The 20,259-nt window shown below is 43.9% G+C and overlaps 1 protein-coding gene across 1 annotated transcript; it reads left to right on the top strand.

Annotated features, from left to right (window-relative positions):
* Positions 1-7,720: 7,720 nt before the first annotated feature.
* LOC105526689 (60S ribosomal protein L29-like) lies at positions 7,721-8,179 on the top strand. The gene has a single exon (XM_011962763.1). The coding sequence runs from the start codon at positions 7,721-7,723 to the stop codon at positions 8,177-8,179; it is 459 nt and encodes a 152-aa protein (XP_011818153.1).
* Positions 8,180-20,259: the final 12,080 nt, after the last annotated feature.

Below are 20,259 nucleotides of genomic sequence, written 5' to 3'. Positions count from 1 at the left end.
TGATTCTTTCAGTTCATCTTCCTATTCCATTGAATTTAGTGCTACTCCAAGCCCATGGGAACCTCTGCCCAGAATCCCTTGAGGGATGGGTGGGAAGGCACACCGCGGTGCTGCCTGAAACACCCATGATAATTTCTTGGTTCTCACACTTAGCCAGTGTGCCTGGGGGTGGTGCCTCCTGAGTGCAGCTCCTAAGACTTCTCTGTCTGGGAGAGTTGGTCCTACCCAGTTCCCAGGCCAGGAAGTCAAGGACAACTCATCTGCTTATTTATGACACCGATGGGATGGGATAATTTCCTAAGATTTCAGTTTTGTTTCCTTCTTGGAGTCACTTCCATCCTTCCCATTTCTAACCGAAATCCAGGCTTTGCCTTCTGTTGCCTCAAAAGCAGAAGGTCTTCCTGATTTTTGAAAAAGCCTAAGCTCAGATGAGATTAGATTTCACCAGAGAAGGCTGGGAGAGCCCAGAATGCTTTTGAGAGCATTGAGCAGGGAGGGGAGAGAAGGTTGGAGGTTGATGAGTTTCGTCAGTAGTGGGGTACATGTCCCCTCTAGTGGCAGCCACCCAAGGGAGCAGCATGACTCAAATGGGACACCTGTTTGATGTACCTCAAAGGCAGGGCACTTCCAGTTTTGCTGAGGATTTTCTGAACCCCACAAATGGAACAGAAGCAGATGAGTGGCCCTATCCCAAAGGGCCAGGACCATGGAGACCCTGGTGGTTTTCTGTGTCTCCCGATGTCTCATAACAAGTGGGGCCTCCCCAGTGTCTCGTCCTGCTTCAGACCCGGGGACTTTTATGTGACCTTTGGTTGGAGAGCTCCAGTAATGACTGAGTTTGACTTTTCTACTTCTCAGGAGAGTGGGGATTAGAATTGGACTTAAGCTGATTTAGAGAAAAATAAGGAGGCTGGGTGCGGTGGCTCACGCCTGTAATCCCAGCACTTTGGGAGGTCGAGGTGGGTGGATCACCTGAGGTCAGGAGTTGGAGACCAGCCTAGCCAACATGGCAAAACCCCATCTCTACTAAAAATACAAAAATTTGCCAGGTGTGGTGTGCACCAGTAATCCCAGCTATTTAGGAGGCTGAGGCAGGAGAATCACTTGAACCCAGGAGGCAGAGGTTGCAGTGAGCCGAGATCATGCCACTGCACTCTAGCCTGGGTGACAGAGTGAGACTTTATCTCAAAAAAAAAAAGAAAAGAAAAGAAAAGAAAGAAAACAGAAAAATAAGGAAATGTGATATTTCTTGTACTCTCTGTGCTGGTGAATGGTCATTGATTGGCTACATTCTGTCTGGTTTGGCACTTTTCAGGAGGTCCCATCACAAATGAAATCTCTGCTGCTCCACTTTGACAGGTTTGATGTTATGTCATGAGCATGCTCAGTGGACAACCTTGCGGAACCCTAATGACCAAAGAAGACCTAACACTTATAATCCATATTCTAGTTTGTTAATACAGAAGGATTTCTTACTGTGTTGCAAAGTCTAGGTTAGACGAAAGCAGCAGGTTGAACTTGTTCCAGGTAATAGGTTTCTTAGTGGCTGAGCAGCCTGCACACACAAAGGTAGGATATACAGAGAGCAAGAAGCAGAACAAGTGGGTGAACAATGGTTTGGATTGTGAAATTATGTTAAGCTTTCCATTAGATCGCCCGGTTTGGGAGTGAGCCTTCATTCATTATTCATTAGTACCCACTGATTTTATACCACTTTCTAATGGCTGCCCATGTGGCCCTGAACTAGATAGAAATTGTGTATTTCAAAATAGCAACGAGTAAATTTTAAATATCGCACCACAAAGAAGAAGTGAAGCAATGGATACGTTAATTCACTTGATTTAATCTTTACACATTGTATACATATATCAAAATATCACATTGTACCTTACAAATGGATACAATTATGATTTGTCAATAAAAATAGGAATAAAAAAGAAATTGCTACAATAAGAACTATTGCTATTTATTACCTTAAACTGCCTACTGTTGATCTTAGGAATTTAAACACAATGGCAGCAGCTCTCTCTCTTCTACCTGGAGGTTTTCTGTATACAGCAGATGATTGTCACTACATATACAGAAGGTCTGAAGACTCTTCCTTTGGAAGACTTTAACATTGTAGGCATGAATGGGGAAATCCTAGGGGCACAGCGAGACCTTGTTAAGGAGGGGGCTTCCTGTTCATGTCTTTCTTTACTAAGAAAATTTAGGAGATATACGATGGAGAATAGTACGCATGGTCTGTAGCACACACATTTAGGTCACGTGCCTTCCTCTGCCTTATTTATCCATTCAGGAGGATATGCACTTGTCCTGACCACCCCCTCACTTCCACCCCAGTAATGGTAATAATCAAACTTATAATACATAACAAAATTAAAATAACTTACGAAAGCACTAAACAATCTTACTCCCTGGTCATTAGGTCATCAACTAAACACACTTGCTTGGTTGGCTTTTTTTTTGGAAACAGGGCTTCACTCTGTTGCCCAGGCTGGAGTGCAGTGCCATGGACATGGCTCACTGCAGCACCAGTCCCCTGAGCTCAGGTGATCCTCCCACCACAGCCTCCTGAATAGCTAGGTCACAGGCAAATGCCACATGGCTAATTAAAGAAAATTTGTAGTAACAGAGGTCTCTCTATGTTGCTCTGGCTCATCTCAAACTCCTGGCCTCAGGCGATCCTCCCACTTCAGCCTCCCTAAATTCTGGAATTACAACAAGTGTGAGCCACCGTGCCCAGCCTGTTTCACCATTTCAAAAAATTTTTACTAATTTGTTTTTTTCTGAAATAGAAGATACAAATTTGCACCTTCTACACTATGCTTTGACTATGTGAATTAATAAGCCAGAGTCTAGGAAATGAAACAAACACCACCATTCACAAAACATCATTCTAAATGCAGAAAAAAACAAGTGATCCCATTTGAGGGTGACGAAAGGCTATATGCATGAATTAAGTGACCTTTATGTACCAGCCACTTCATATATGTTATTTCATTTATGAGCCAGGCTCTAGTGTAACCATTTTACAGATACAGAAATGGAGTCTTAGAGAGGTTAACATATTGATTAGGGTCTCATATAGGCAGTTCCATGGAACTGAAATTTTAAATGTGGTCTATTTGTAGCTAGCTAAATTCATACTCGTTGCATTCTACCACATTGCTTTCTAGACTTAGAAACTGAAACGGGGAGCAGAGTTGTTGCAGAAAGAAGGGATTTGAGAAATCTGGAACCACAGGATTTTATAGAACTGGTGAAGAAATGGAACCTATGAAGTAACTGGCCAATTACTTGATCATGTTATGAGACAGAGATATGATAGCTCATCCTGGAGCATGGTCTAAATTGTTGCATTTAGATTAAAGTGTTTGAGAAATCTACAAGAGGGTTAAACTACAATCACTTCCTATTGCTTTATTTAAGTCATCGAAAAGATTAACATTTAGTAAGCTGAACTGAAATGACATGGGCAAAGCTAATAAGAAGTAATTTTGCTTTTGACAGATTTCCTTCTTATTCCTTCACTCTCTCCAGATGGAGGGTAATGTAAACTTCATATCATAGGAAGAAATGCCTATTGATTGATTAAACATCGATGATGGTGCTCTGTCTCCATCTGAGTATATGAAAGTGACTGTTTTCAAAATTAATCCTTTTCTGGGTCCTACACATGTTACCAAGATGCATCCTGAATTTTGGAAGCCACACTGCCCACAGCTGTGCAATTACGTAAAGTAGGCTATTTTCCAGCCATCATTTGCACGCAATGGTAAAAAGCTACTTTTGTAGTTTAGTTTAGATACAACACACATTGGAATACTGTTATTGACTTCATTTCTTCGAGCACACATGATGTTCCTAATTATTTGGGACTTTCCTTTTACTGCACAATAAACAGATTTTCTCTGAGTGCAAGTTCACCATGCAAGAGTTGCCCATATAGTGGAAATACAAATCTTTAACTTATTTATTGGCTAGGCAGTCTTTCTGGCCTGATAAGAAATACATGTATATCCTTCCCTGCAGTCAGAGTGAACACTAAAACAGGGATATCTATCTACTTTGTTTTATTTTTTTTAATCTGAATAGCAGCCTTTCTAGAGTGTACAATCTTTCATTTGGTTTGTGAATTTAGAGCATGAGAATTGCTGTTGGTTTAGACCTGCAATTTATCTCACCCAGAGCTCTGTCCTTGACAGGGGTCCTAGGGACAGACCTAATGACTAGATCTGGTTGTCTTGGACATCAATCTAAAAAGCCTAGTTATATAATCCAATATATTCATTGTTTTCATTCAGCAACAACTTATTACTACCATGAGCGAGGCATTGTTACCCACTGCAGAGGACACAAAAATGTATGGGACACAATCACCGCCTTTAGAATTTAGTGGAGAAAGTAAAATCTGCATACATAGATCTAGGTATAAGGTAGACAATAATAATCACTGCGAGAGAAGGCAAATTACTGTAGGAGGATTTAGACAACAGAGGTAATTAATATTAGACCATATATTAAGAATGCATTATGCATGAATTTATCTAAATACTTCATGAACATTTTCCTTACCATTTCTTTTCTAAACCAGAACTTTTTTTTTCATTGATACATGGTGCATGGGATGACAAGTCATAAGTTAACCTGTCTTCAAAGATTTAGGAATAGTTTTATTTCTTTGAAAAGTTTCCAGTTTCATCCCCCTTATTCTTGTAATGAAATTACTTAACAGAATCTAATATATAGTTAGGTGCTGACTAGTTACAGATTTCTAATAGGTCAGCATTCGGGACTTCAACAGCTATGAATCAAAAGTAGATTAGTGTGAAAAGAGGCACCTCTAGGTTAGCAAGATACATGATTTAATAGGTAGGATAAAATATTGGGTGCTATTTCCAATTCTGCCACTTGTTCACTGGATAGTCACTTAACTGCTCTATATTTTAGTTTTCATAGCAATAAAATGCAGATAATAAGATTTCAGCAGCCATTATAGAAAATTAATGTTAGAAAAGGTCTTTAGAATCCTAATTTTTTTAAAAAAACATCATTCCATCTTTGTTCAGGTATAATACGCAGGAAGAGAAGTTAAAGTGCCCCTGAAATAACATTATGAACATTTTACACATGCATAAAAATATTTTGTAAAATGATATAACTTGTGTCTTGCCATTGCTCTGTTATTTAATTCATGTCATCCTTGTCCTTTTTGAAATATTTTATTTCCTCTGAAAGAAAATTAATATCAAGATTTTAAAAAATGCTCTCTGGACGTTCCTCTTTCCGTGGGCCCCTGTTTCTGTTGGCCAGTGATGCCATTTACACCTAGATTTACCTTTATGTCAGGGAAGAACACCTGCTCTTCATGAAAGCTCTGCAGCCTTCATGGTGGACAGATCTCTTTCTGAAGGTGACCTGCTTTCAGCACTGATAGGGACTCCTGAGATGAAATCAGTTTCAAGAGCTCTCTGGCTTTGAAGTGAGTTTTGTGGTGATGTCTTTTTTTCCTCCCTCCAGTTCATGCTTCTGGCACAAAACAAACTTTATGAGTCCACTCAAATTGGCAGTCAGAAGGAAAAAAATCTACCAAGCGAATGCCTGTAAGCTGTAGTACCTCAGGGATTCTAATCCATGCTTGCTTGACTGGTGAGTGCTTCTACTTCAAGAGGAAAAACAAATTCTCCTGGCAAACTACTTGGATACTGTTTCCCAGGAGTTAAAAGAACAAAACCTGAGAGGTAGCATTGGTTCCTCTGGATGGATTCCCTACCAACTTCAGTGTTGGCTAATAACTTTAGCTTTGTGTGTGTGTGTGTGTGTGTTCCATCAAGAACATGGAGGCTACTGGACTGTACCACCCCTAGGCCTGGGCGAGAGGAGCTTCTGCCCTGTGCCCTGATCTTTAGAGAGCATCATTCTGGCCACATACCTGAGCTCCTCCATACAGGGCAAGGGGTGTGTGAAGCTAAGGGGGACATGTCCACCCGGAACCACATTTCCTTTTCTACATTATGCCATGAGTACCTAGAACCTCAGAATTCCTTGCACAGATTGCCATGAGCCTGTTTATAGGTCCTCCATGGACTTCTTCCAGAATCTTTTCTCCCAAGGATGGCTGAACCCACTGTGCATGCATCTCTAGGCTCAAGGGGTGGCTAAGGAGTGGCTGTTTCCAGAGGGATGTGGCCTGAGTCTGGGCTTGCAGGCTTGGGTGTCCACATGTGTCCTTGCAGGTCTCTCATGGTGTACTGTGGGGCCAGAAATAGGAAGACAAGAGAATTAGGTCATGGGCTGGGGTGGCTGTCCCAGGTCTCTGTATTCTAGCATAGAACTCTGAGGAGTCCAAAACTCTAGATGAGGAGTTGGCTTCCCAAATATTAAAGAAGGTATATCTGTCAAGATAGGCATATTCTATTAAACATGTCTATCTGACATATTTTACTTAACTAATTTTTTGCTTGATTGATAAATTTTAAATATTTGGATATAGACATGCGAATATCTACTTATACTTTTGCCCTGGGCTCAGAACATATAAGAAATGGGGTACAACCAGATATGCACTTCTTCCTGCTCCTCACATGCTATCATAGGGAAGTCTGAACTCTTCCTTCACCAGTCTCAGAGGATAAGGTTCCTCTTCCAAATTTTAAGGACCACCCCTTGATTCCAATCCCTCATATCATTCTATATCTTGTGTCACAAATTGTCTTTTTCAAATTAGATTTCCTTATCTTATTAATGATAGGTCTCTTACATCAGTAAGAAGGACTGTTATTAAAAAGTCAAAAAATAACAGAGGCTGGCAAGGTTGCTGAGAAAAAAGTGGATGCTTATACACTATTGATGGGAGTGGGCATTAGTTCAACCATTGTGGAAAGCTGTGTGGTAATTCCTCAAAGAGCTAAGAACAGAAATACCACTTGATCTAGCAATCCCATTACTGGGTATATACCCAAAGGATGGAAATTACTCTAACATAAATACACATGCACGTGTGTGTTCACTGCAGCACTATTCACAATAGCAAAGACATGGAATCAACCTCAATGCCCATCAATGGTAGACTGGATAAAGAAAATGTGGTACATATACACTTTGGGGGGAATACTATGCAGCCATAGAAAAGAATGAGTTCATGTCCTTTGCAGGGACATGGATGGAGCTGGAGATCATTATCCTTAGCAAACTAATGCAGGAAAAGAAAACCAAATACTGCATGTTCTCACTTACTTATAAGTAGGAGCTAAATGATGAGAATACATGGATACAAAAAGGGGAACAACAGACACTGGGGCTTACCTGAGGGTGGAGAGTGGGAGGAGGGAGAGGAGCAAAAAAGATAACTACCTGGGTGATGAAATAATCTGTACAACAAACTCCCATGGCATGAGTTTACCTATACAACAAACCCACACTATTGAGTCAGTAGCTCCCACTGGTCTCTCTTCCTTTCAATCCTGGCTGAATATTGTCTGTCTTTATACTTCTACCAGAATAATTTATCTGAAACAAAAATCTGATGAAGTCATTCTCCTTAAAAGTCATTGATAGCTACAGCATAAATACAAAGTTATTTAACATAGTATACATAGCCCTCTGTGATCTACCCACTGTTTATCTTTTCCTTTCTGTCCCTTGTCACAACTTGTGTTAAAGTTATATTCCGTTTCCGGTTCTAGGTGCTTCAGGAGCTGTGGCTTAAAGTGCAGACATGGCCAAGTCCGAGAACCACACCACACACAATCAGTCCCGAAAATGGCACAGAAATAGCATCAAGAAACTCCGAATACAAAGATACAAATCTCTTAAGGGGGTGGACCCCAAATTCCTGAGGAACATGTGCTCTGCCAAGAAGCACAAGAAGAAGGGCCTAAAGAAGATGCAGGTCAACAGTGCCAAAACCACGTGCCGTGGCTATCAAGGCCCTCGTAAGCCCAAGGAGGTTAAACCCAAGATCCCAAAGGGTGTCAGCTGCAAGCTCAATCGACTTGCCTACATTGCCCACCGCAAGCTTAGGAAGCATGCTCGTGCCTGCATTGCCAAGGGGCTCAGGCTGTGCCAGCCAAAGGCCAAGACCAAGGACCAAACCAAGGCCCAGGCTGCAGCTCCAGCTTCAGTTCCAGCTCAGGCTCCCAAAGGTGCCCAGACCCCTCCAAAGGCTTCAGAGTAGAGATCTCGGTCTGCCAACGTGAGGACAGAAGGACTGGGGTGGTCCCCCTGGGCTGCTGTCTGCATGGGGCTGGTGTCCTCCTGTGCTATTTGTACAAATAAACCTGTGGCAGGATTTTTTTTTTTAAGTTATATTTCAGTAATGTTGCCCTCTTATGCAACCCTCCTCCTCAAAACGGACACTTACCTAGCTGCCTCACACAAATGAGCCTTTTTTTTTCTTCAATTTCCTGTCTGTCTGAAATACTTTTGTTAACTGCCACTCCTAAATTCTGGTCCCAAATTATCTCCTCTTTGAAACCTATCCTGCTTCACCACTCCCAAAAACTCAGCTAGAGCCCCCAATTCTGGGATCTCATTGTACCCTTTGAATGCCTGTATCCCTACACTTACTACATTGTATTGAAAAAAAAACCATATTTATGGATAATTCCTCTCTCTGTTCTTAGCAATTCTAGAATTTGGAGTCTGTCCGACTTGTCTTGCTACCTCAGCACAGAAGGTATTTAATGTGTTGAGTAGCATCATCCCACTCTCCTGTATGTCATAACGTTTACGTTCTTTGTTGTACAGAGAAGTTCTGGCTTTAGCAATGGAAGGAAGCTATTCCTCTTCACTTCTTCCTCACCGAATAACTCTAACTGTCACCAAGAAACCCAGTTCTCTAACCATGAAGACACCAAAACATTGGGGAGCCATGTTGGACCCAGTAATTTAGTTGTGTGGGCACAGCAAAACTCTCTGACCTCAAAGCAGTGTTTATATAGAGACAGACTGGCTGATAATTAAACTGAAGGGCTGTTGGCTTTTTTGTGTTCAGGGGTATAAACTATGTGAGGGTGACAGGTAGGCAAAAAACCAAGCAGCAGCCATTCTGCATGTGAAGATGGTGTGGCAGTACCTGGTATGACACCTGGGAGGTGTATTGGCATTGTTCCTGAAACTTGGAAATCTGGAATGTTATGTGGCTCCCTCAGCAACAGATGATATTTTGGGGAAGCTTTAGTTGAAGATGACAGTTTACTAATACCTTACAATCATTAAATGCATCTTATGTGCATGCAGATTTGCTCTGTGGACTGAAGATGAAATCCCTCCAGGCCTTAGTTGTATTAGTCTTCTACCACAGTTGAGATAAGAGCAAGGGAGAAAAAGGAGTAAAGGTTTCTTCTGCACTTAGCATGAAATCCAAAGTCCTTCACATGGCCAATAAAGCCTTGAAAAATCTCTCTCCCATCACCTTGTTCCAAAACCCTTCCATTTCTTGCTCCTTCATCCCTAGTCAACTGTGTTTCCACCACACTGGCTTTTCTTTTTTTTTTTTTTTTAACTCTTTGTCATTCCTCCCACTGAATTAGTGGTGACTGAGTTGACCAAAAGAATATGGTGGAGGTAACACTGTGCCATTTCTGTGCTTTGCGATTAAAAAGACTCGTAGCTTCCATCACATCCCCATGGGAACACAGCCTCCATGCTGGAGGAAGCCCAAGCAGCCATGTGGAGAGGCCTGTGAAGGAGAATCAAGGCCCCTGATATCTTAAGTCACATCGTAGGGGCTGACAATTAGTCAGCAATAGACACTTAGAAGGTCCTCACACCTCCCAAGCTCTTTTCTGTCTCTAGGCCCTGGAACAGGTCCTTTCTCTTCACAGAATAATTCTTCCCTTCGTGTTTGCTCTGATATGTCTGCTCATTTTCATTTTTGTCACCTCTCCACAACAGTTGATCCTAAAAACAACTTATCAAAGCTGGCTTTCTGTTTTAATCTCTGACTTGTCACTTACTTTTTGACCTTGGGCAAGTTACCCAATCTCTCTGAACCTCAGCTATCCTTATCATTAAAATGGGAGTACTGATGATACCTACCTCCCAGGCCTGTGGATGGGATGAAATGAAATAATGCATGCAAAGTACTGAGTGCAAGACCTAGCATGTAGTAGGTGCTTCATATTCATAAAGTGTGGTTGATCTCAGCCTGAGAGAGAATCATATTTGGAATCTTCTTTAGTTTCTAGGCCTTGTGGAAGTATTATGCATATTGGAGGGGAAGAGAAGTGGGTGGTTCTGAAAACATTTGTTATCCTTGGATGAGAACAGCTAAGCGTCATCTATATTGATGGTCTTCAGGCCCTGAAGTGGCTTTGAGACTGGAGCTGAACATGGCTCTTCTTATTAAAAGACCCAGGTCTGGTGTGGGGTTATAATTTTACCATTATAGCCCTGGTCATCTCCTTCTATTTGCACGGTTCTTGTCCTACACTGAACAGGAGAGCCCAGGGAAGCTAATGATCCTCATTTGTATCAGTTAGGGTCTCAACCTGCTCTGAAATGTTCTTCATTAGGCTTGTGAGCTGTATTTATTTTCATTACTCTTGTGCTTGCAGGACCGTTTGCTGCTGCCTTTTTCTGTACATTTCTCCCTGCAGAGCTCTTCTGCTGTGTGAGAAATGCATCTTCTTATCTCTTCCTGTGCCTTTCATTCTGTTTTTATAGAACACATGGCTGTCCTCATCACTTACATACACATACTCCCTAGAACCATGTCTGGCCTTAGGACGTTTGGGCCAGAACACCTGTGAGATCCCTTCTACCTCTGAGGGTGCCCTGCCCACTGTCTTCCACCCATTTTAGTGCATCGTACCAGTGGTCAGCTTCCCATAATTGTTGAAAGTTTGAACCTTTAAGCAGCTCTGTTCTATGGGATGAACTCCCAAGCCTACCGTAGTTGAGCTAGAGAGAAAATATTTGATTGGAAAAAGGTAATTTTCCCCTTTTTAGAGCCATCAGACAACTAATAAACAGTCATGAATGTCTTCTAATTTCTCGGTGTGTGTGCAGTCTTTGGCAAAAGAGACATCAACTGAATATGCATAAGAATCAAAGGCACAGTGGCCTTGGAGCTCTGGCTTCACCTGTAGAAAAGAAGAAGTTTGGGATCTAGATGATGTGTGTTCAGACCAGCGTAGTCGAAATTCTCCCAGAACCTGGTTAGGTGCACTTACATTAGCATTTCCCATCTCACAGGAAGGTCTCTGTGCTCCTGCTAATCACAAATGGCCCTGCTGAGAGCAGCAGCATCACAGAGAACCACTGAGCAGGAAACAGAACTCTCCTTCCAGGTGCCATTGTGAAATACCAAACACATTTGGTATTTACTACAGCCCTCGCTCCCACGTGGTCTTCTCACAGTAACAAGTGTAATTCTGCTAGTAACTGTTTTGGTAAATGAGTCATATTGTAGCAATCTTCATGAATCAAAGATAATTATATTTTTACTCAGCTAGCACTGGTTAAGAAAACTCTCTCATTCTTCAATTAGTTGTCTTTTCACTGTCGTATTTATCTAGAGGCCCTTCCGCATAATTTCAACCTAGTTCCTTGCTCCCTTTTCCCTATCAGTTAACGCCTTTTTGATTTGCATGCCTCCCCACGTTATTGTGTATATTCTTTATCATTGTTCTTTTTTTGTATATATATATATATTCTTAGGAAACCACTGTGGTGGATTAAACAAGGCTTGCCTGGAGGGGACAGAGATAACAGTATTCCATAGCTGGGAGAGTTATTTATAAACCATGACGTTAGGTTTTCATTCTACAAAGAGGTTATTGTTCACATCTCATCTGCCTTCTATTAACTTAAAATCTTACTCAGAATGACCAGGGAGTTGAAATTGAATTGCCATTAATTATTACTACTGTTCTTGAGTGTAGGTACCAGAAATTTTGTCAAAAGCTTTAAATGTTTAGTTTCTGACGGGTCACAATGACTTCCTAATTAGTGATTATTTTCTTCATTTAACAGATGAGCAAACCGAAGCTTAGAGGTTAAAGAATTTGCCCAAGGTCCATGGTGGCTCACACCTATAATCCCAGCACTTTGGAAGGCCAAGGCGGGCGGATCACAAGGTCAGAAGATTGAGACCATCCTGGCTAACTCAGTGAAACCTCATCTCTACTAACAAATAGAAAAAATTAGCCGGGCATGGTGGTAGGCGCCTGTAGTCCCAGCTATTCGGGAGACTGAGGCAGGAGAATGGTGTGAACCCGGGAGGCAGAGCTTGCCATGAGCCGAGATTGCGCCGCTGCACTCCAGCCGGGGTGACAGAGCGAGACTCCACCTCAAAAAAAAAAAAAATAAATAAATAAATAATAAAATAAAATAATAAATAATTTGCCCAAGGTCACGCAGCTGTGACACAACTATTAGAACCTAGTTCTAATTCTAGCATCTCTTATGTACTGCCTACCTCATAACCTTCTTGTCTTAGCTCATTTGCGCTGCTATAACAACATATCTCAGACTGGGTAATTTATAATTGGTATATTAACTTCTCACTGTTCTGGAGGCTGGGAAGTCCAAGATCACGACACTGGTGGTCTCTGTGTCTGGTGAGGGTTGGCTCTCTTCTAAGCTAGTGTTTTTTTGTAACATCTTCACATGGCAGAAGGGCAAAAAGGGCCCTGTATGAAGCCTGTTTTATGAGAGCCTTAATTCCATTCATGAGTGAGGAGTCCTTGTGACCTAGGTGCCTCCTAAAGGCCCTATCTCTTAATATAACTGCAATAGGGATTACATTCCCGCATGTATTTTGGAGGGACACAAACATTCCAACCATAGCACTACTCCTACTTGTCCAGCATAGTACACTGGGATTTGAAAGTCATTTTTCTGCTCTTGCCCTGTTTCAAGGTGGACACAGAATCATCAGACTTCAGATCTTCATCTCTGGAGTCAGCCGTGGTCTGCTCCAGGCCATATCACTGGGGGACAGACAGAGGCTGAGGCAGGACCAGGCCTCTCCAGCTTCTACGTCTTCACCCACACTTCTTTTCCTGAATGTGCCTGGGGACTCCGCAAAATGTGATTTCAGGTCAATTTGTCTCTGAGGCCTTTAAGCTCATATGTTGTGCCCTGCTGTCTTCTTCATGGTCCTTGCCTTTCTAAAAACCACCCATGGCAGGCCACACTGTCTGGAGATTCCAGTGTATTTGACCTGGGGTGGGGCCCAGGCATCAGGTGGTTCCATTGTGTAACTCAGGCAGTGCTTCTCAAACTTCAACAAGCACAGAAATCACCTGGGTTCTGATTCGGTAGGCCAGGTGGGGTCTGAGAGTCTGCATTTCTAAGAAGCTCACAGGGGCTGTGAGGCCTGAGAGATTCAAATTAGGTTTTCTGCAGTGTGGCCCAGGCATCAGCATTTTTACCTCCTGTCACCGCCCAATGATGTTAACAAGTGGCCCAAGTTGGGAGCTCCTCTTGTGGACTCTCCACTTCGGTGTCTCTCCATTAGAAACTGTTGTCAGCTGTGTTATATTTCCAGGGCAAAACATGAACCCTCAGAGTCGGGAGGATTTTTCTGGGTATCCATCCTCTTTGGATTCCTACATCCAGCACTGATTCCTATCTAAGACATGCCTTTCCACCAGACCTTGATCAATGCATGGCTCCAAAAGGCTCAATTGTTTACCTACTTAGGTGACCTTGGGCAAATCTGCCCACCACGCTGGATCTCAGTTTCCTCACTGTCAGTAAAAGAGAGTTGAAACAAATGCTGATCATTTCTCTCAGGCACTCTCGGTTATATCAGAACAGGGCACCATCCTTTTCCTGGGGAAGATTCGAGATCGTTGCTGCTTTGGAAAGGTGGGGGTGTGAGGCTGTTAGAGCTCATTGTGTGGATGGGAGGACAGGTTGAAGGAGGAGGTGGTGGCTGCCGGCTGAGTCTCCCTTCCAGCTGGGGATCCTTCACTCCATCACACAGCCAGCTTAGAAACAGACCAAGGAAAGCCTCAAAGCCACTCGCAGGACAATCACTTGAACCTCAAGGAATATCTGCCATGGAATATTATAGCAGAAAAAGACCTGTCAGCTCCTCAGTCATTCTCCAAGGTGATATTGACTCGAGGGCATCTGCAAAGAAGCCTCTTTACTTGCTTCTCCATCTGGGAGCCGCCCTGGCTGCATCAATTCCTCCCCTTGAAACCAGCAAGCTGGCGGATGGATGTGACTGCATGGCTTTCCAGGGAATTCTCTGAGTATCTTTCATGTCAGTGATATCTGTGAGAAACAGGAAACTGTTTTCCCATCTCATTCACATAATAGATAAGATGAGAAATTAGCTGCTGGATGAGCAACCTGGGGGCTGTTCATTTTGTCACAATAAATAAGGCTCTGCTCATGCTGGCGCTGCCTACTAGCACATTTCCTGGTGCGCGGTGCATGCTGCACTTTCTCATTTCAGAGCCTCCCAGCCTCATCCTTACTGAGGGCTCCTATTCTGTTTTTTCCCTCTCATCCTGCTAAAGGTTTCCCCAACCCAGAGACCTCTGAATCTGTGGAGTTTTGTGGCCACTTAAAACTTTGCCTCTGAGCAACCACAGGGACCCCCTTCCCCACACCTCTACGCTATGATGATCTGCAACTGTGCACCTTAGGTGCAGTTCAGGCACCAGCTCAGTGTCGGCATCACCTGGTGCCTGTTAGAAACACAGACCCTGCAGCCCGGGCTCAGACCTCCCGAATCAGAATCAACATTTTAACAAGGTTTCCAGGTTGATTCATTCCTGTGCAATTAAAGGTTGAAGGGCACAAAGCTCTGGTCTAAAAGAGCTAACATGGATTTTGGTAATGCTCTGATGAGGCACTGGAGAGTGAGCATTTTGCCTGACATTTGGGACTTCTGGTGCAGCACCCCACCTCCAAGCCATTCTCTCAGTACACACTGATCAACCAGGTGACTGCTCTGGGCTTCCAACACACCAGGAAAATGAAGGGGCAGTGACTGAGTCTGTGGAAATGGCAAGGGATATTGTGACTAGCGTCTATATCCATAAACGCCCTGTTGTTTTAGGAGGGAAGACACTCCGATCTGCTCTCACGGAGAAGGAGGGGATAGGGATCTGCTTTAGGGTTCCACTTCCCCTCGACTGACTTCTTTAATAATGTGCTTAACGCTGTGAGAAACTGACGGGATCTAGGATGTGAAGAAAATGAGAACTTGGATTAACGTCACATTTGAGTTAAAGGTGAGGGTTTCTTGCTGCATGCAAATGTTAAAGATAAATATTGTGTCAGTTTCTGAGGGCTGCCATAACAAGGTGGCATCAACTGGCTGGTACTGGGTGGCTTAAATAACAGAAATGTATTGTCTTCTAGTTCTGGAGGCCAGAAGTCCAGGATCAAGGTGTTGGCAGGGGTTGGTTTTTCCTGGGGCCTCTCCACTTGGCTTGTAGATGCCGTCTTCTCCCTGTGTCCTCCTATGGTCTTCTCTCTGTGTGTGTGTTTCTGTCCTCATCTCTTCTTCTTACAAGGACACCAGTCATACTGGATTAGGGCCCACTCTACCGACTGCATTTTAATTTATTTCTTCCCTCTTTAAAGAGAAGCGTTGGTACGTTTTGAAGACTCCCAGGAAGAATCTGTTCCATGCCTCTCTCCTCGCTTCTGCAAAGACCCTATGTCCAAATAAGGTCACATTCTGAAGTATGAGGGGTCAGGACTCCAACATCTTTTTGCTGTGAGGGAGAGGGGCATGATTTAGTCTGTAACAGACATGAATTTAAGGATTTCACGTGAACTGCACCTGATGTTGCTGAGAGAAGGGAACTTTTCTTTCTCGTTCCTCCCTCCTTTTGGAAATTCTGGGATCAGGGAAGGGTAGGGGTGGGGGGTGTGGTCAAGAGCACAGCACACTGGCAGCGCAGCTGGAGGAAAAAAGTGTAGCCAAGGCAGGGCTTTGTGTTGTTGTTGTTTAATGTTTAGAAAACTAAAAAAAGGGAAATCAATTATGGGGCCTACCTGAATTTTATTTCCTCACCAAAAACCAAATTACTCAGCAAACTTATCGCTTGCTATTGCAGGCTTTGGTATTAAAGAAAACAATCAGGCGGGCAGGATTAATCTCTGACAGCTGCCTTATCTTTAACTTGCACCTTTGTTATTTTCTGATGAGCTTCTCCTTTTTTGCTGCCACGTTGTACCATACCTCACTGGTTCCTTTCATTTTATCATCAGGCAAGAGCGGAGGACCTTTCAGTTTATTAAAAAACCTTTATTTGTGAAGAACAAAGAGGGGGGAAAAGGCAAACAATGAGGTCAGACAATCTCCTTCCTGCCAGGAGTCACTCACCTGTTATTTAGAGTGTTATCAGTTAGGGGGAGACTTGCATCCTGGAAAATGAGGCTCTGACAGGCTACTCGGTTACACACACACCCACACACCCTCCTGCCCCCCCACACACCCCTCAGATCTGACTGGCACACATCAACCTCCACAAAAGGTCCTTGACTAACAAATATGCAATATTTTCTTTTGTTTCTAAGCTTCCAAAAAAAGGACCTATCAAGCCTGCCCCTCCTTCTGTCCCCCAGCCCTCCCCGCTTTCTCCTTCAACACAGCCCAGGCTTCCTGCAAAGGAGAAAGCCCGGGCCATGAGTGGCCACGTAAGAATTCTGTCTCCTGTGAGCTGGGAATGACTTGGTTGTCTGTCAGGGGAGCTCTTGTATCTTGGATACATCTTGCTGCTGAGTTTTATTTTGGGGATACGTGGGCAGGCAATGGTTTTTGGTGCATGCCGATTTCTGTTTAGTAGGGCAAGGCATGCGCATGGCTATCTGTTGTAGGGCTGCACCTGCTGCTTTGATGTGGCTCTGGGAATTGGAAAGAACACTGCAAACTCCCTAATCTTCCATGCCTCAGTTTCCTCTTGTCCCAAACAGAGGGGCTTCCACAAGATGGTGTTTAAGATTCCTCTCGTTTTTGAGTGCTCTGGATCCTTGACCCATTTACTTTTTACTTTCAGATATGGGAATGATTAAGAATCACCACCATATTTGCCACTAATTGGTAGCATGTCCTTGAGCAAGTCACTTAAACCTCTCTGAGGGTTGGAAGACATGCTCTCTAAGGCCTTGTGTGGATTTATGAATCTATGAAGTGTGTATTGATCTATTGTTCTGCATCACAGAGCACATCAAATCAGCTTGAGGTTCAAGTTAAACTTACTGCTGCTGGCCGGGCACTGTGGCTCATGCCTGTAATCCCAGCACTTTGAGAGACCGAGGTAGGTGGATCACCTGAGGTCAGGAGTTCAAGACCAGCCTGAGTAATATAGAGAAGCCCCATCTCTACTAAAAATACCAAATTAGTTGGGCGTGGTGACTCATGCCTGTAATTCCAGCTACTTAGGAGGCTGAGGCAGGACAATCACCTGAACCTGGGAGGCAGAGATTGTGGTAAGCCAAGATCACACCATTGCACTCCAGTCTGGGCAACAAGAGTGAAACTCCATCTCAAAAACAAACAAAAAACAAAACAGGCCGGGCGCAGTGGCTCAAGCCTGTAATCCCAGCACTTTGGGAGGCCGAGACGGGCGGATCACGAGGTCAGGAGATCGAGACCATCCTGGCTAACACAGTGAAACCCCGTCTCTACTAAAAATACAAAAACTAGCCGGGCGAGGTGGCGGGCGCCTGTAGTCCCAGCTACTTGGGAGGCTGAGGCAGGAGAATGGCGTAAACCCGGGAGGCGGAGCTTGCAGTGAGCTGAGATCCGGCCACTGCACTCCAGTCCGGGCGACAGAGCGAGACTCCGCCTCAAAAAAAAAAACAAAAAACAAAAAACAAAGAAACTACTGCTGCCTTCCATCAGGTAGGTGAGGTGGATTAGTTTTTATTGCTATGTCACAGAGGACTACACACTCGACCATGCTTTCTGAAGGCCAGAAGCCCAGGCTGGGTCTTCTACTCATACTCTTACCAGGCTGACATCAAAGTGTCAACTGAGGCTATGTTCTCATCTGAAGCTCAGGGTCATCTTCCAAGCACATCCCAAGGCTGGGGAATGCTCTCAGCTGCGAGAAGCTGCCTGCAGTTCCTTGTCATGGGGTCTCCCTAGGCTGGTCACAACACGGCATGCATCTCCCTCCAGGCCAGTTGGGGAAGGTGTCTCTGATGCTCCACCTTTTTAAAGGTTCACCTGATTAAGCCAGGCCCACCCAGGAGAATCTCCATTTTGCCTGGGGTGATATTGCTCACATTCACAGGTCCCCCCATGCTCAAGGAGGAGGAAATGATACAGATACAGGCATGCACATCAGGAGGTGGGGGTCTTGGGATTCATCTGAGAAGCCCACCTACTGCACAAAGTTTTCAAATTCTCTATTAATGTACCTCTCTGGCCCATGATCCCACCCGACCAGTCTTAAAACTTTCTCATATTTGTTCAGAGGTGGGGCAGATCCATCTGGGTTTGGAAGCTCTGACCTCTCTGTTTACTCTGACTTCTCTGCTTACCCCACTGAAAAACTGGAAAATCAATGGTATGGTTTGCCTAACGGCTACGTGAAAAGATCTTGAGTGTGTTATAGTCCTATGGGGGATAGAGGCAAAGCCTGTGGGATGGACCATTGGTTGAGTGGAAGACGATACACAATTGGGTAGAGCCAGGGACATTGGGGAACCCAGCATGATGCTGCCAATCTGCTACTTTGCACTTAACTGGACTTAGTCAGTGACCTTGAACCTTATTGCCTCCTCAGTTTTTTCTTGAATTTAATTTCCTGTGTAACCGATCCCAATTTAGAAGCCAAAATCAAGCCTTCCAGTTTTGACCTTGTTTCCTGTTATTTTGCCTCTACTTCACTCCAGATCCTAATCTTAGAGGCTCTGACCTCCCTGGTAACCATACCCAGATTCTGAATTTCTCCCTTGTTAATATCTGATTCTATCTTTGAGTCTGGGCTGGGCCCTGGCTGTTGTACAATTTTCTTTGGTAACTCAGTGAGAGAAGCCCAATCCCTTCCCTTAATAATGATACTTTGGCACTTTCTCTCTCGGCCATGCCGAGCTCTGATGTACACCCTAATTCTCCTGTCTCCTCTTCCTTGCTTCCCTCTCTCCTTTTCTTTAGGACTCTGAAGAATCTTTAGGAAATGAGTTTGAAAAAACCTGGAAAGATGCTAGCTTCGCAGCTTAACATGCTTCTTTTTTTTTGAGACGGAGTCTCGCTCTGTCGCCCGGGCTGCAGTGCAGTGGCCGGATCTCAGCTCACTGCAAGCTCCGCCTCCCGGGTTTACGCCATTCTCCTGCCTCAGCCTCCCGAGTAGCTGGGACTACAGGCGCCCGCCACCTCGCCCGGCTAGTTTTTGTATTTTTAGTAGAGACGGGGTTTCACTGTGTTAGCCAGGATGGTCTCGATCTCCTGACCTCGTGATCCGCCCGTCTCGGCCTCCCAAAGTGCTGGGATTACAGGCTTGAGCCACCGCGCCTGGCCTTTAACATGCTTCTGTAAACTCTTGTGAACTTGCTCATGGCATCTGAGCTGAGATCAAGAGATCTATCCTGTCTCTGGGGACTGAGGTCCTGGCCTTCTCAAGAGGACAGCGCTCAGGATGTAATGATAGAGGTCTTTTCCAGCCCCGAGAGAGTCAGCTGCTTTCTCCCTGGCACACACACGCATGTGCGTGCACACACACACACACACAGGCAATTGAAACTACAGTGAGGCAACACTTCATGCCCATGATGATGATGATTATTAAAACAACAGCAGTGGAAAATGAACAGTGTTGGTGGGGATGTGGAGAAATTGGATCTCTCATGCATTGCTGGTAAGAAAGTAAAATGGTGCAGCCACTCGGGAAAGTAGTGTCACAGTATCTCAAAAAGTTAACTATAGAATTATCATATGATCCAGCAATTCCACTGCTAGGTATATGCTGAAGGAATTGAAAGCAGAGACAGAAGCAGATACTTGTACTCTAATGTTCATAGCAGCATTATTCACAAGAGCCAAAAGGTAGAACCAACTTAAATTCATCTGTTGACAGATGAATAGATAAACAAATTGAGGTATATACACACAATGAAATAGTATTCAGCTTTAAAAAGAAAAGACATATGTTTCAACATGGATGAAACTTGAAAACATTATGCTAAGTAAAATAAGCCAGACAAATGTGTATAAATTCTGCTTATGAGAGCTACCTAGACTAGCCAAATCCACAGATGCAGAAAATAGAATGATGATTTCCAGGGTCGAAGGGAGGGAGAATAGGGAGCTATAATTAAAGGGGTTCA

The sequence above is a fragment of the Colobus angolensis genome, unplaced genomic scaffold, assembly GCF_000951035.1.
Source record: "Colobus angolensis palliatus isolate OR3802 unplaced genomic scaffold, Cang.pa_1.0 Scaffold6, whole genome shotgun sequence".
Taxonomy (NCBI): domain Eukaryota; kingdom Metazoa; phylum Chordata; class Mammalia; order Primates; family Cercopithecidae; genus Colobus; species Colobus angolensis.
The sequence above is the reverse complement of the archived record's forward strand: the minus strand, read 5'-3'. Positions and strand labels throughout refer to the sequence as shown.